General features: G+C 37.6%; 3 protein-coding genes across 4 annotated transcripts; 1 reads left to right on the top strand and 2 right to left on the bottom strand.

The window, feature by feature from the left end:
• Positions 1 to 1,984: 1,984 nt before the first annotated feature.
• lsm4 (LSM4 homolog, U6 small nuclear RNA and mRNA degradation associated) lies at positions 1,985 to 4,335 on the bottom strand. Its single transcript, XM_056734733.1, has 5 exons — positions 4,196 to 4,335; positions 3,811 to 3,852; positions 3,099 to 3,197; positions 2,743 to 2,944; positions 1,985 to 2,598 (listed from the first exon to the last, which is right to left on the bottom strand). The coding sequence occupies exons 1-5, from the start codon at positions 4,196 to 4,198 to the stop codon at positions 2,498 to 2,500; spliced, it is 447 nt and encodes a 148-aa protein (XP_056590711.1). The 5' UTR covers positions 4,199 to 4,335; the 3' UTR covers positions 1,985 to 2,497.
• A 127-nt stretch (positions 4,336 to 4,462) lies between these two features.
• On the bottom strand, positions 4,463 to 7,593 carry ddx49 (DEAD (Asp-Glu-Ala-Asp) box polypeptide 49). Its single transcript, XM_056734732.1, has 13 exons — positions 7,379 to 7,593; positions 7,057 to 7,180; positions 6,882 to 6,967; positions 6,642 to 6,763; positions 6,341 to 6,528; positions 6,061 to 6,201; positions 5,909 to 5,984; positions 5,753 to 5,829; positions 5,391 to 5,488; positions 5,230 to 5,304; positions 4,986 to 5,074; positions 4,829 to 4,900; positions 4,463 to 4,690 (listed from the first exon to the last, which is right to left on the bottom strand). The coding sequence occupies exons 1-13, from the start codon at positions 7,491 to 7,493 to the stop codon at positions 4,574 to 4,576; spliced, it is 1,380 nt and encodes a 459-aa protein (XP_056590710.1). The 5' UTR covers positions 7,494 to 7,593; the 3' UTR covers positions 4,463 to 4,573.
• A 54-nt stretch (positions 7,594 to 7,647) lies between these two features.
• Positions 7,648 to 12,295, top strand: klhl26 (kelch-like family member 26). 2 transcript variants are annotated; one of them, XM_056734730.1, is made up of 4 exons: positions 7,648 to 7,880; positions 8,075 to 8,186; positions 8,808 to 8,993; positions 10,497 to 12,295. In XM_056734730.1, exons 2-4 carry the CDS (start codon positions 8,143 to 8,145, stop codon positions 12,076 to 12,078), a joined length of 1,812 nt encoding a protein of 603 aa, XP_056590708.1. In that variant the 5' UTR covers positions 7,648 to 7,880; positions 8,075 to 8,142; the 3' UTR covers positions 12,079 to 12,295. The 2 variants fall into 2 exon arrangements, with proteins under 2 accessions (XP_056590708.1, XP_056590709.1); XM_056734731.1 differs by lacking the exon at positions 7,648 to 7,880 and adding an exon at positions 7,888 to 7,942.
• Positions 12,296 to 16,365: the final 4,070 nt, after the last annotated feature.

Genomic DNA, 16,365 nt, shown 5'->3' with positions numbered 1-16,365 from the left:
GCATGGCAACACCCGATGGACGCAAGAGATTGATTGATTGGGTGAGAGAAGCTGGAGGAAAGATTAGAGACACTGAGACAGGTGATATTTAACGTGAATGCCTATATTATATTTACCGTTTACCATGAATTACAATTAATTAATTTGTTATTAATAGTTGAAACTATTCTTAATGTATATGTTTATAATGCTTGCATGATCCAATTAGATTCAGTTTGAAGTTTTGATGTCTTCTTTTAACATATTTTGCCATTTTATAGAAAAAGTAAAAAAAAAAATTGTACCCGGTAATAGGTAATATAATTTCTCTAAATCTCTTTTAATCCTGTTTCATCTCGAAAACCAAGATATCATAAAATGCATATTTTGTAAAGAACAGTAATAAAATCGACATATTTCTAATAGTACAAAAATAAAACATATTTTTTGCTACAAATGAGTCCTCCCCTCATACACACATTAACAGCAATTTGACCTTTCGCAAAACCACGCCCCCCATCGTTACTGTTGCTATGTCCGACAAGCTTTCGGCATCAATGCGCAATGTAAATGTGTGCACCTCCTGGGGTGAAGAATTTCTAGAATAATGACACGCCGATTTCAGACAGAAAGGTCTGCAATATGCATTCGAAGAATACATTCAGGATTTGAGATAACTGTAAAATAAATAATTATACCATATTTGAGTCCACACCAGCAGACAACGTTCCTTTAATTCTAAAATCAGCTTATGTTACATGTCACACAAATGGATGCACAGCTAACCTAAGTGTGTTGTATTTAGTGTTTATATTTACTCCGAAATTTGGAGTTGTGACAATTTTAGAGAGAGTAACTTCGAGCAGAGTTTTGGTCGGCCGTGATCGGATCGAAGTTCTTTGTGAATATGAAAGTAAACGTTTAAATATTCGTTTAGTAGGCAACATAAAGAATAACAGTCCATCAGTTTTTGAGACGGCTTTTTTTTAAAGTGTCACTGCAAATGCTGCTCTCATCACATATCACAGGGACACATGTAATATGTAAGTAATATATCAATAAGTATTATATCAGCCTTAAGAACCACTTCCATAACGCTTCCGTCTGTAATTCCTACATTAATGATTCCAACAATACGGTGTCTTGTATCTGTATTGGTAGTTGTGATGTGAACTCTTCCTTTAGAATGCTTTTTACTCGTTCATCGTAGTAGTGTGAACGTCCATTAGAGCTTTGTATAAAGTATCTCACAGAAGGGAGTACACCCCTTACATTTTAGAAAATATTTTATTATATCTTTTCATGTGACAACACTGAAGAAAATGACACTTTTCCAGCGGTTTAGACTTTAATCTGGAAGTGAGTGTCAGAGTTATTTTGAGGGGACAGCAACTTTACCCTGTTATACAAGCTGCACACTCACTAGTTTACAGTAGCAAAGTGTAATTTCTTCAATGTTGTCATATGAAAATATATTAAATATTTATAACATTGTGAGGGTTGTACTCACTTCTGTGAGATACTGTATATCTCTCTGTTTATTCTAACAATAATTCCATTCCATTCCATTTTCTACCGCTTATCCGAACTACCTCGGGTCACGGGGAGCCTGCGCCTATCTCAGGAGTCATCGGGCATCAAGGCAGGATACACCCTGGATGGAGTGCCAACCCATCGCAGGGCACTCACACCCTACGGACAATTTTCCAGAGATGCCAATCAACCTACCATGCATGTCTTTGGACCAGGGGAGGAAACCCCCGAGGCACGGGGAGAACATGCAAACTCCACACACACAAGTCGGAAGCGGGAATCGAACCCCCAACCCTGGAGGTGTGAGGCGAACGTGCTCTAACAATAATTAAAAATCATTTTTTTATATTAAACACCAAAGCTCTATGCCAACTTGTCAGGACTGGTTTGTTTGTCGGTCACGGTCAGTTAGTCACTGGGGCACATAATATCCTGTTATGATTTGTCAATCAAACTGCTTGAGAAAGGTCAATTGCAATATTTAACAAAAACCTTTTATTCACAAGTGCATTGTACACAAGTCAAGTTACACCATAGTTGCAATGTAAAGCACAAAAAATTAAAACAGACCAAAGGAGAAAACGTGACCAAACAGAAAATGAAAACGGTTCAGAATTAGTGGAAGAGAATCTTTACATTACGGTTTGTCTAAATTAAAATACCTTTTAAATCAAACTCACTCTCTTGGGTTGATTATCAAACTGAGAAAGCAGACGACACATAACATCTGTTTTATTTTTCAGGTATTTTGGAAAACTTAACATAACCAAGGTTCTGTGTTGTTTTATTCAAGGTCTTGCAAATCAACTTAGTGCGAAAAAAGGGTTTATGACAACAATAATGTGTCAGTTTGATGCATGGACTGAACATTTTCAATAAGGCTATAAAAAAAAAAGATGTAAATGTGTGAGTGTCAAGAGACCCAAAGAGATGTTCTGTAGATGAAAGTTGTAAAACTCTTAACACATCAGGCCCTGCATTAAAGCTAGTGTTGGTTTTTGACACCTTGTGGTTTTCCAGGCTTTTTGTCTTGTTGCAGTCCACGTCCAGTACCGGGAATACCTCTCCCACGGCCTCCAAACACACCTAAAAGAACAGAGAGATATTAAGCGACAACTTCAAAAACTGTGTTAACACAATATGATATTTAGGATTTTTGGTAAACAGATCTCAGAGTCCAATGATCTGTAAAACAGCGAAGCAGAATGAGGAAATTGAAATAAAAATGACCTCTCCCTGGTGCGCCTCCTCTCCCAGGTCCGCCTCCCCTGCCCTTTCCTTGTGGTTTGTTCTGCTGCATTCCACCCCGGCCACGTCCCTTTGACACTACTTCCTCTTTCACCATATCTATGATCTCATCAGGGATTCTTAAGTATTTAATGGTGCTTCCTCTGATGTAACATTCCGGCATCCTCCAAAACTTATCTCCATCCTGTAAAAAATATATATTTATTCTCACACAGATGACATCACTTACATTTAAACGAAAAGTTTGGTGACCTCTCAATCACAAAAATGTTAAAAAAACTCTCAAAAACACTTCAAGGGGGGCTTGAGGGCTTCTCTAGAGACTGTGTTTTATTTACCCGTGAGGTGCAAATAACTTCTCTCAAATTGATGTTCATCCAGTTGTCACAGCTGACCAGGTGACCGTTGTATGTTTCACCATTCTTTAACTCCACCAGCTGGAAACAAAAGCAGGATGAAATACAACCTAGGAAATTGACAACTCCTTAAGCTGGTTTTAATTTATCTAACACAAATATTGTGGATGTACTTTGATTGCATCATTTGATTTTGTGAATTTTCAGAAGCAAATATCATCTACCATCAGCAACTCTGCATGCTTCAGTTAGGTCCATAAATATTTGGACAGAGGCACATTTTTTGTGATTTTAGCTGTGTAGCAAAATTTATCCAAGTTAAAGTTTAATACTGGATAGTGGAACATTCTCATATTTATTGAATGTTTTCACATCCAGATTAGCTGAAGGCTTTAGGAAGCAGCTCTTTAATATGTAGTTTCCCCCTTTTTCAAGGGACCAAAGTAATTGGACCGTTGACTCAAAAGCTGTTTTATGTACAGGTATGTGCAGTATTTTTTTAAACAGCATTGTATAGCTTCACCCAACTAAACCCTTACAAACTAACATCAATTATTATGATAGACTGTGAAGGAAATAAACGAGAAACGTTTTAATATTTACCATGATGCTAAATTAATACTGTTTACGTATTAATACTCAATGTAAGGAGTTTGTAGACAAAACGAGCAGCACATTGGTGCTTCATACTCACCATTGGGTGGTTCTGTGCCGTCTTTAATAACGATAACGGGAGCTGGAAAACAAGAGAAGTCAAATAACCTCGGACATTATTTGGATTTGACGCTTGTGATTAATTGTCAATAGAAATAAGCACATGGAAACTCTCGAATTGTGTGATCTACGTTAGCAGTCTATGTTCCTTATGTGTTGTCTCTCTGTTTGCAGGAGTGTGCATTAGCGTTCACAGAACAGTATTGTGTACATCAACAAGTGCAGATATAATAAATCAGGATAGAATGTTTCAAAAACCTCTCTAATTGTTACAGAGCAAGGAAAGTGAGCGCCAATCTACAACCTCCATCATATTTCACAGATTACTTACAGAGACTAATAAACAGTATTATGCGTCTGCTTACCATGTCAGCCAAACGATGTGTTAACCTTGTGTAACTGTGGATTAAATATATTAATTTTGAAATCACAAAGATTTGTTGGAAATCGAACGTAAGAAACAAGCGGTCGAAATGACTACGTTCAGTGATTTACTTCCGGGTGAAACCGGATCCTGTCAAAATAAAAGTCTGGGCATGCGTTAACTGATGTTTGAGAGTCAAGATATTTACTTCAATTTTCGTGTGACTTGTTTTATTTAGGAACAGAGTAAACATTTCAATAAAACGCTGTTTATGTCAAAATAGTTTCATATTTTTATTGTTTTACATTTAATTATGGCAAATGAATGAGGAAAAAACAATATGTACAATATCAAATCTGCAGCTTCTAAAGTCCACTTGTCATGTTTCTTGTTGTTGTTTTTTCTTCTGATGCTTTTCTTGAATTTTTCCTTTGAACTTTTCCTTTCGCTTGATTTTGTCAAGTTCATGTTTCCTTTTCTCTTCCAAATCTGGATCCTATGATGTCAAAATAAAAATAGGTCAAATATAAAACTGAATCAAACAATTTTATTTTGCAAAATTAAAAAGATCTTGACTTTACAAAAAATGTATGTTTAGAGCTTTAATTCCTGACAGTGTGAAAAAAACACTCACTTTTCCCTCTAGAATCATCTGTTTCCTTTTGTTGGTGTTCTTTTTCTCATCAAAATCAGTTGACTCCAGTTTCTACAAAAAGAGCAAAATATTAGAAAATTAAACGGACGTTCTGTGTGAAACAAAAAAAATGACCTCTCATAAAATGGAGTCTCACAATTTCACATTGTCGTCTTGTTACGTTGACCTGCGTGAGGATCTTTAACACCTCTTTTTCTACAACTGGAAATTCCTTCAATTTTGCCTCTAAAAATACAAACAATACAGAAAAATCAATACACGAAATGTGGACTGAAATACTTGAGAGTATGGAATGAATTTTAAAAATGAAGTGCCGGTTTAAAATGTGTCTGTAAAATTGGTTAATTAGGCCGAGCCGACAGTTTCTGGGGTGAACTTACGTATCAGTTCCTCAATGGCATTGACAAGGTGGATGTCATATTGTGTGACTAGTGTAATGGATACACCATTTCGACCTGGACCACAGAAAAAGGACAATGTGAGCTAAAAGCACAAAGTATAACTAATGTTAACAGCACTAATAGCTCAGCACTAAACTCACCAGCTCGAGCAGTTCGTCCAACTCTGTGGATGTAAGTTTTAGGCAAACCTGGCGTGTTATGGTTGATAACAACCTGTACGGTGGGAATATCCAAACCCCTTCAGATAAACACAGAACAATCACACAAAAAATACATTAGAGGCAAATGATTAATCAAACTCAAATAGGTTATATTCATGTTTGAAATAAACACTGCATTAATTTGACAATACAAAGATTTTTTAGACTTTACAAAGCTTATAGATATTCATAGTTTTAAGACAGTTCATAATTGTTAGTCTCTAAAGCTGTTGCACGATACTACACAAAGTTGACTTAAGAGGTTAGAAACCATTATGAGAATGATATCAAAGTATTCATACCTGGCAGCAACATCTGTTGCTACGAGAATTTTGAAGACGTTTGACTTGAACTTTGCCAGGTTGGCAAAACGTTGTCTCTGAAAAAATTAAAAAAAATTAAGCCAGAAATCAGGCACAAAGTAAAAATCCGTTTTATCTACGTAAGACGTCCTTTACCTGCTTCATCATTGAGTGCAGAGTGATGGTTGGGAAATTGAATTCACGCAGCATCATTGCGAGTATCTGACAGTTCCTGTAATATTTATAAACTTTATATCACAACATCATCTTAAGCTTAACATTCTCGTACACTCTAAGTGAGTACTTACTTGCAAGTGTTTGTGAATATTATGACAGACCAATCAGCATGTTCATCCTGGAACGTCTGGATGAGATGGACCAGGTAAGCATCCTTGACCTTCTCAGGAGTGAGGATGTATCTCTGATCCAACTCTTCTACAGTTCGCATCCTGAAAGAGAAAAGAGACCTTTCTTAATATTTAAGTCACTTCTGTGTCTTAACAGCTGTATTGTTTATTAGCATCAACAAAATTACCTCACTCATCCCATTGGGTCCCTCCACACACACACCCATAAACTGTGACTTACTCAGATGTTTGCTCCCAGAAGAAAGGTTTGTTCATGGCGATGCTCTGAAGCTGCTGCAGTGTGTCTGTAAGTGTGGCACTGAACAGCAGTGTCTGGCGTTTTGCGGGCACAACACTGAGAATGACCTCTAGGTCTTTAGTGAAATCTGTGCAGCCCTGCTCCAAAAGACGGTCAGCTTCATCCAGGATCTGCCAAAAAAAAAAGAATAAACGTTTTAAAACAGACATACTTGGACATTTTAAAGACAAAACAATCAATACGAAATATTGAATTGGAATGTTTGAAAGATCAGCATCATTACTAGAAACTGGATTTTCTTCAAGTTGATGTTGTCAGAGCTTCTGATGTGATCAGCAAGTCGTCCTGGTGTTGCAACAACAACATGAGGCTTTCTCGACAGCTCTAAACCCTGGGTGACCATGTCTTGAAGAAAAGCATAACATACTAAATAACGCATTTGGATATACAAGACATTTATAAAATATTTATCAATCGCAGTTATTTTTGTTACAAGGTCAGGATACTCCGAATACTGTCTTACCCATTCCACCCACAATGATACAGTCCTTCAAGCCCAGTGGCTTTCCTAATGCTCGGAACTGTTCTGCTATCTGGTAAGCAAGCTCTCTGGACAGACAAGAAGAGATAATTATGTCACAACTGACAAAACACTCACAAGGAAAATTATTCTTAGGTTAAAGGGTGAAGAAGTTAACCTAGTGGGGGTTAAGACCAAGCAGAAAACACCATAAGGGTCGTCAGACAACTTTTGCAGCACTGGGAGGACAAAAGCTGCCGTTTTCCCACTTCCAGTTTTTGCACAGCCCATGCAGTCCCGACCTGCGTGAAAAACACAACTCGGTTGACAAACTGATCACTCCTTTTTGTTTACAACCACCATAAACACGGAAGTGCAACCATAACTTAATTATTGTTTCTAGCACCGCACAATTATGTATTTACAACCTATTAATTACTGTGATCTTGATATTTCTATAACGTCTAAGGCTGTTATGACAAACAGATTTAGATCTTTACCTTCCAGTATGGCTGGGATGCATTTCTCCTGTACTGGCGTTGGACGATTGATGCCCATCTCCTTACACTGATGGATCAACCAACCACACAGGCCGACAGACTCAAACGTTGCCATTTTACCACCATCAACAAACGATCCAAAACATGAATCTTTTCTTCAATAAAAACGTGTTTATGAGGAACGAACGCAATGTCCCTCGTGTGTGACTCGACTGGACGCGTAAATTATACGTCATGTGAAGCCGCGAGGGTTACGCCCCTTACGGCCAACGGGGCTGCGCGTTTTCTGCCTCATTAAAATCAAGAGGATGTATTTACGCATTCTGGAAGGATTTCTCTGAACCGCAGAATTGCATAGACACTAATATTAACAAACACCACACGTAGTTTATGTTGTGTTACGGTGTCATATTGGGTAGATGTAACTCGAAGTCGTGCGGGAGCGGCGTATTCGTGAGCGCGCAGCGGTTGCGGTGTCGCGCTGGTCGGAGGGCGCGCGCAGGTGAGCTGAACTCTTAGCACCTGGTGTGGTCCTTCAGTGCAGGCCGTGCAATATTATTGGGGGTTAAGCAAAAACATTGCTCTCTTAAATTTGATTATTGTCATCGTAAAATATATGCATTTTATTCAAAACAATAAATATGCAATGGTTTGTTTACTGGTTATTCACGTTGTGTGTTTTGTTTTATATTGTAGTCATACTGAGCATGGCTAGCGGTGATTTTAGTTTGTCCACATGATGACCTTCTTCATCCTGGCTGAGCATGGCGGAGTCGGATGGTGTGGAGTTGAATCGAGCTCAAAGCAGGTAGACATACAGTACAGCACCATATGTTGCATGTCTGAGAGGCTAGAGAGGCTTTTCATAACGGTACAGCCACTATAATGTATGGAGATGAAACAGATTGAATAACGGTTCTTTGCATTGTGTGAACATACGAAAATGTTTATTTTTACTTACCAGTGTTCGTTTGTGTCACTGTGTTGTTCTGCCGTTGTTATTGGCTGTGGAAGTATCCCATATAAACAATGTTTACATATGTTGCACGGACCCCATGTCTAAAAATGCAGATCTACTTTGAGGTCAATTATTCCTTACATCTGCCAAATGAGTTTTGAGTCTTAGAAAGTCTACTGCGTAAAATAAGTTAAAGTTTAAACGTATGCACCGTGTTCACAAACACCGGTTGAGTTTATGGATTTTGGTCACAACAACCGTTTGTCTAATGGATTGTGTTTCCATCTGATGAATAATTGAAAACTAAGCAGCATTACAGAGATCGTGTTGATGCAAGAGTTTCGAATCTGAAAGAAGGTGATGGACTGTCTGGAGACAGCAGATGCATTAAGCGAAGTTCTATTGACCGTAAGTGAAAGACATAATAAGCAGAGAGTGGTGAAGGATAAAGTTGTTTCTCTCTCTTTCCAGAATGGCTAACAACAAGAATAGCGTGCTTCGTTGTACTTTCTCGGCCCCCAGCCACAGTCATACCCTCCTGAGGGGGTTATCTGCATTGCGAGCTCAAGGTCAGTTGCTGGATGTGGTTCTGGCCATTGACAACGAGCGCTTTGAAGTTCACAAAGCTGTTTTGGCCTCCTGCAGTGACTACTTCAGGTGAGACATTACATAGGAGGTTTTTTTTATATAGCGCCTTTCCATAGCTCAAGATCACTTCACATAGTGTTATACCATTTGCACATCCACTTACACCATACAAACACATAAGGCCACATTATTCAAAATACATATTGAAAAGACACAATAGATATGTGGTATAAAGTGACATTCATCTTAAGCGATACTTCAGCCAAGAATCAAAATTTCCCCGTGTTTTATTCAACATTGTTTGTTTGCTTTGGCTTTAAATGGGGAGCACTGTGGTCTGTTCTGATGTTTTTTGTGTTGAAACGTCGAGTGCTGGATTTCTGAGGAGCTTTGAATAAAGCAAGGTTCGCAATGGCAGTGAAATCAAACTTTTTCCCAGTGTAGAGAAAATCACCATGTGCATGTATGAACTGCTTATCTCTAACCTTTGAAAAACTGTTCCAACTTTTTCAGACTAATTTTACCATCATTTAGATGGGATGAATTATGTCTATATTTTTTTACTGGTTAGACCTTGGACTTATGCATAACCCTGGGAAAAAATAAATTTTGATACTGTGGTAACATTTTTAAAACCTTGTGTAGTGTTTGTTTTTGGAAACCTTTTTCAGGTTTACCATAAAAATGAATGCGATTAAATATTTTTTTAACCTGAGGCATATTTTTTGAAGAAGACAACAGTTTTTCTTTTAACCAAATTAGGTTTGTCTTTATAGTATTTGTTTTCACTTTAAAAAAAAATGGATAGCATTGTTAGTCATAAAGGTGATTTAAAACCTGTTTAACTCTGCGGACCCCTCGAAGGGTCCAAAATCCTATCAATCCTTAATCAAGTTTCAGGTATATGACAAATATTAACTGTATAGACGGTTTCAGCAGCAGCAACATATTGTAAACAAACGTTATGTGGCCCAAACTTAACTTCCAGTTTGAAGGATTAAACAAATGATCAACTGTTGACTAGCTTTAATTTAATACAGTTAATATACAGTACAATAACATAATCATGTTAATATATATTAAAAAACATTGAATATAAAATAAAACCTTATATTATAACCAAACACAGACCAGAAGTTAACTTCGGGCCAGACGCGTGTGCCTAATGAAACCGTGTTTGGATAAGATCAAGTGTTTTGCATACATTTTTATGGCTGTATTGACTTAAAAACCGATACTAAACTGTCAAAAAAATGGTCCCAAGTTGTCACTGGAGCTGTACTCTTTAAAAAAGCACCCCTTTGCACCTAAAGTTATTATATTAGTACCTCAGAGCTACATATTAGGACCTTTAAAAGGGTACAGATCCAATGACAGTTTGGGACCATTTTTTCTGACAATATACTGTGGGTCCAGTCACAAAAATATTAACACCATACAAGGGTTAAACCAACCCAAAGGTTACGAATAACATGAAGGTGAGTAAATATAACTCTGTATCTTTAGGTGAACTGTTCCGTTGGGTAAAACAGTGCCAGATCTTTTGGGTAATACTCTTTCTGATCCACACAGAGCCATGTTCACTGGAGGAATGAAGGAGTCAAACCAGGACACCATTGAGCTAAAAGGTCTATCAGCCAGAGGACTGAAGCACATCATTGATTTTGCTTACAGTTCGGAGGTCACTTTGGACCTGGACTGCATTCAGGATGTTCTCGGAGCAGCTGTGTTCCTGCAGATGGTTCCTGTGGTTGAGCTTTGCGAGGAGTTCCTAAAATCAGCAATGAGTGTGGAGACTTGTTTGAACATCGGCCAGATGGCCACCACATTCAGCCTCTCCTCCCTCAAAAAGTCTGTGGATGCGTTTACATTCCGTCACTTCCTTCAAATCTCTCAAGAAGAAGACTTTCTACACATTCCGATGGAGCGGCTGGTGTTCTTCCTCCAGAGCAACAAGTTGAAGAACTGTAGCGAGATCGACTTGTTCCACGCTGCGATCCGCTGGCTGCAGCACTACGAGTCCAGACGAGCTGCAGCCAGCGAAGTTCTCTGCCACGTGCGTTTCCCGTTAATGCGGTCGTCTGATCTAGTGGACAGCGTCCAGACGGTCAGCATCATGGTGGAGGACGTCCTGTGTCGACAGTTTCTTCTGGAAGCCTTCAACTATCAGATCCTTCCGTTCCGACAGCATGAAATGCAGTCTGCCCGAACTTCCATCCGGTCCGACATCACTTCGCTTATCACATTTGGCGGCACGCCGTACACCGACAACGACCGTTCTGTTAGTGGCAAAGTTATGTATCTTCCCGACATCACAGCACGACAGTTCAAAGAGCTTACGGAAATGGAGATGGGGTGCAGCCATGCGTGTGTGTCAGTTATGGACAATTTTGTGTATGTGGTGGGCGGGCAGCATTTGCAGTACCGCAGCGGAGAGGGCGCGGTCGATTTATGCTTCCGCTACGACCCCCATCTGAACCAGTGGCTGCGGATCCAACCCATGCAGGAGAGTCGCATTCAGTTTCAGCTCAACGTGCTGCACGGCCAACTTTACGCAACAGGGGGGCGCAACCGATCTGGCAGCATGTCTTCTGTCGAGTGCTACTGCCCCAGGAAAAACGAATGGATATATGTGGATTCCCTAAAGAGGAGAATCTGGGGTCACGCCGGCGCTACGTGCGGGGATAGACTTTATGTCTCCGGTGGTTACGGAGTGTCCGTCGAGGATAAGAAGACACTGCATTGTTATGATCCAGCGTCTGATCAGTGGGAATTCAAGAGCCCCATGAATGAGCCACGAGTCCTGCACGCCATGATCAGCGTGAATAACCGAATTTATGCCCTTGGGGGCAGAATGGACCATGTTGACCGCTGCTTTGATGTTCTTGCTGTAGAGTATTACGTTCCAGAGACTGATCAATGGACAACAGTCAGCCCTATGCGTGCCGGTCAGTCAGAGGCTGGCTGCTGCTTGCTGGATAAAAAGATCTATATTGTTGGCGGTTACAACTGGCATCTCAATAACGTCACCAGTATTGTGCAGGTTTATAACACAGAGACGGATGAGTGGGAGCGGGATCTGCATTTTCCAGAATCTTTCGCAGGAATAGCTTGCACGCCAATCGTACTTCCGCAAACCACCACCCAACGCTAAGCGTTTGATCAACTCAAAGCACAAATTATTTTCTACATGTCCTATAAGGATAAAACGGATAGAATTGATTGAAAGGTTTTCCCTTAGAATAGAAAGGGGTCATTGTTGTATGTATTATGTGCTTTTAAACATGCAAATGATTTAAGGTCTGTTCATTTTGGTGCAATTAAATGACGCAGAATCATAAACGTTCTTGATGAACTTGTTGAGAACCTGACCATAGTTTTGGGTATTTTGTAGTTTGCCCTGGTGTTCTTTGTTTGTTCAATTCATATTCAGTAGGTACATGTCGGAACACCTCATTAGGCCAAATAGGAAAAATCCAACATGATGTCATGATGATTTGAAACAATTTTAATAGGTGGCTGATTTCTATGAACTCGTACTTATGCGTACATCTGAAAGGATAGTTTGGCCAAAGATGAAAATTCTGTCTCCATTTACTCGCCCTTTTGTCATTTCAAACCTGTATGACTTGTGCTTCCACAGAACACAAAAGAAGATATTTTAAATAATGTAAGTAACCAAACGGCTCCAGTACCCATTCACTTCTATTGTATGAACACAAAACCAATGGAAGTGAATGGGTACAGGTTAACAACATTCTTCAAAATATCTTCTTTTGTGTTCTGTGGAAGAAAAAAAGTCATACAGGTTTGAAATGACAAGGTGAGTAAATGATGACAGAATTTGGGGGAATTTTCATGTGGAGTTTCATATAAATGTATGCAAAATCGCCAGTTTGTAAAATAGTTATGTTGAAATAGAGTGTTATGACGCTCGCATAGACGTCTTTTGGAAGAATGGAATTCAGAAGTAAGTTGTGTCATGGAGTGACCAGTCGTTCCAAACACTGCACTGAAGCTCATTCATTTGAATGTCTCCCAAACTCATTTGCTGTACTGTTGGTGAAATAACGAGATTGAGCGTCGTGTTTTTCAACGGCTCTGATATTACTTACTGACTTGAAAGCATAAATCAATTGCAGGCAAAATCTTCAACTGAATCTAATGTCATATTTCATTATCTTTTGAAAAAAAGTTTGGTTATCTTTATTAATTATTTAGTATCTAACATGGAATAAATGATCTAGGAAGCCAAATAGCAGAGGGCCTAAGTCAACGGTATATAATGATGCAAACTTGATCCTGGTGAACTTGTTCTAAAACATTAAGTATCCAACTACTGTACATGCTTCTTGATAAGTTTGCTCTGATGTCAATGTGTACAAGTCAACAGCATTGTGTACTGATAGGGTGAGGTTGGCATTATTTGTTTTTCTTAAAAATGTGTTTAATGAACCTTACACACAAAATGTAAGCAGTTTTTGTGTGAATTAGTCTCGGATATAAATGAAACGGTTTGTCGTTTTTACTACACATTCTCTCTTATCATGATTTGTGGATAAAGCCCAGTGTCTCCTGATTGAAGTTGACCGATTATCCCATGAGTTTTTATTGAAAACACAAACAGGGTGGTAAATATCTCATATTCTGCACCTCAACCAAATGCATATTTATGATAAGCTGTAGCTAAAACACCACACACACAACATTAAGTGGCAGCTAATGTTAACATGATCATACAAAGTATATTATAAAGTATTAATCATTTATTATATTAATGACCAAGAGTTATCATAAGCAAATTTTGACTTTTGATAATTTCTCAGTTTGTATTTTTTCAAATAAGACAGTGTATCAGTTTGAACTATTAAATTGTCACAATGAGGATGATTTTTTCTATTGAAACCATTCTATTCTTAATTTTTTATACTTTCAGGGAGCATTTTTAAAATAACACCCAATTGTGAGCAATCCTTGGTTATGATTTCACAAGAAACTAAAACAAATTTTGTGGTAGCCAATTTATATCCAATCATTACAAAAATGAAAATACTAACTGCATGGGTCAAATAATTGTAGCCTTTGCATAACAATTGTTTTTCCCACCAACTAAGCAAGCACATTTCATAATGCACTTTAATCAGTAATGTAATGACTGAAATATCGAAAAGGCGTTTTTTGAATGAATTGCAATATATGCAGAAAGATATAGAGCATTGGGAGAAATTAATGGGCTTATTTTGATACTTAAACTAATACTTCCAGTCTTTTCTCTAAAAAAAAATTCTGGCAGATTTTTCTTCCAATACATCAATGTGAAAAAATCTCTACTTAATTGATTGGATCAATAAATAATGAAACGTTTATGTTAGTTTATGCACCCCCCGGCCGTCCAAGATGGTGATGACAGTTTCTCCAGTACAACCGTTTTTTGCCTAAGCTGTGGTTGTTGGTCATTCGAAGTCCTCAGCTCCTAGTACTTTCTTCAAGAGTGAATATAGCAGATACAGGAAACAAAAGAGTACTTAAAGAAAGAGTTCACCTAAAAATGAAAATTCTGTGTTCATTTACTTACCCTGTCTGTGTAAATGTACAGATATTTGGAAGAATGCTTGTAACCAAAAGAGTTCTTGGATCCTATTGATGTAGTTGGAAAAAATACTTTATACATGTCTTTGTTCTGTTGAACACAAAAGAAGATATTTTGAAGAACGAAGGAAAGCATACAGTTTTGGTGCAGTTTTGACTACCGTTGTATTTATCCTACTATAGTCAATGGTGACCAAGAACTGTTTGGTTATAAGCATTCTTCCAAATATCTTTCTGTGTTCAACAAAAAAAAGAAATGTATACAGATCAGGAACAACACATTGGTGAGTAAATGGAGTGGACAGAAAGTGTATTTTTCAAGTGAACTGTTCCTTTAATGTGGCTTCTGATATAGTTGAGGTTTTATGAAGCAAATTGTTTTGCCTTGGCGAGAAACTGAATGTTATGAACAACATATTACTAGCAATCTACAGCCTCTGCCAGTCATCCCTACCCCATCTGAAACTTCAGGTAAATGCAATTTGTAACCCTGGGGTGAGATATGCAATTGCATTGGAGTTTGGAACACTGGGGAAATGAGTACAAAATGTCACTTTCTCTTTATCTGAGACAACACCTTGTGTGGTGTCTTCCCGCAGTGCCTTTCAAGAACGCAAAACTTGAACATGAATTTTCTGACTGATGCTTAATGGATTCATATAGATTACTGTTAATGTTGTAAATGTTTAAATGTTTCTTTCACTGACCAATTGTTCTGCTTCATAAGACCTCAATATATCATTGTTTGAATCTAATTGACCTTTGCTTATTATGAATTATAAAGAACCACAGTTTTAGCTCAAAATAATCATCACTTTTTTCCATTGAGAAATTATGTTATGTACCTCCTGGATGGAATGAGTAAGTAAATTAACAGGAAATAGTTAAAAACGGTTTAATTTAGAAAAGGATGTTTTCCTTTTATTTTGTACATATTTAGAACAAGATTACTTGCTTGATTGTTTTTTCTTACAGTCATGTTCTACTCTTGATTTGTTCAATTTTCTTTAATAAGCATTTGTGGCATAATGTTGATTACCATATAGAATAATTATGTATTTTCACCTTATAAATGAGAGTCTCACTACAATTAACAGACCAATGCGGAAGTTAGCAGTATGCCATTAATGCTGTTTGTAGTGAATATTACAACCCCAAAATTACATTTTGTATAATATTGTGCATAATGACAACAGTGAATGACAGTCACAGTCAGCTCAGGGAAAGCTTGAAATGTAATCGTGGGCAACATCTGGAAAAGATTGTTGAGTTAGCGGGTCACATTAAAATGGCCTTTATTTGTTCCTACTAAACTGATCAAACATGTCAGCCTTAATGAACCTGTTGCATTCAGATGCTTTTTATTCTAACATGTTGGAAATATTACCTTGTCATTTCAAATCAGTTTTTTTACAAAAATCTTCATATAAACTTGGGATATAATATATACAGTTCTGATGTATAAACTTTGTGGTATTGTCCATTTTGAAAATTCTGAATGTATCTTGGTAGCACGTTTTCACATTTACATGCTTTTTTGCTATTGCTATGACTTTTGTCTTCCATGCATAAATGCTTCTGTGTTTTGTGTCTTTATATTGTCAAAATAAACGAAGGAATATGAAAATTTATTGTTTGGTACCTGTCTACAATTGATGGTGTGTATTGTTTATCTTTCATTTAAGAATTATACAATTATTTTAATTAAGGTTACATTTTTATATGTTTATGTTATATGTATTTTAAAAATAGGAAAAAAATACTAAATATAGTAAAAATAGGAAAAAATAGGCCCAAAATATATACATGAAAAAACAATTTTTACCAAGTTCACAAAGAATGTGATGTTTCT

This window comes from Triplophysa dalaica, chromosome 21 (assembly GCF_015846415.1).
Source record: "Triplophysa dalaica isolate WHDGS20190420 chromosome 21, ASM1584641v1, whole genome shotgun sequence".
NCBI classification, from domain to species: domain Eukaryota; kingdom Metazoa; phylum Chordata; class Actinopteri; order Cypriniformes; family Nemacheilidae; genus Triplophysa; species Triplophysa dalaica.
Note: the sequence above shows the minus strand (reverse complement) of the source record. Positions and strands in the feature narration are given on the sequence as shown.

Bases quoted from the DNA above. Each gene is read 5' to 3' on its own strand.
- lsm4 (XM_056734733.1), bottom strand. The intron at 2,945-3,098 runs GTAAATAAAACA...TATTTTTTACAG, and splicing joins AAGTTATTTGCACCTCACGG to GATGGAGATAAGTTTTGGAG. The intron at 2,599-2,742 runs GTCATTTTTATT...CTGTTCTTTTAG, and splicing joins AGGAGGCGCACCAGGGAGAG to GTGTGTTTGGAGGCCGTGGG.
- ddx49 (XM_056734732.1), bottom strand. From the start codon at position 7,493: ATGGCAACGTTTGAGTCTGTCGGCCTGTGTGGTTGGTTGATCCATCAG. The intron at 6,968-7,056 runs GTTAACTTCTTC...TTGTCTGTCCAG, and splicing joins TTGGTCTTAACCCCCACTAG to AGAGCTTGCTTACCAGATAG. The intron at 5,985-6,060 runs GTAAGTACTCAC...TAAATATTACAG, and splicing joins ATATTCACAAACACTTGCAA to GAACTGTCAGATACTCGCAA.
- klhl26 (XM_056734730.1), top strand. From the start codon at position 8,143: ATGGCGGAGTCGGATGGTGTGGAGTTGAATCGAGCTCAAAGCAG. The intron at 8,187-8,807 runs GTAGACATACAG...CTCTCTTTCCAG, and splicing joins TTGAATCGAGCTCAAAGCAG to AATGGCTAACAACAAGAATA. The intron at 8,994-10,496 runs GTGAGACATTAC...TGATCCACACAG, and splicing joins TCCTGCAGTGACTACTTCAG to AGCCATGTTCACTGGAGGAA.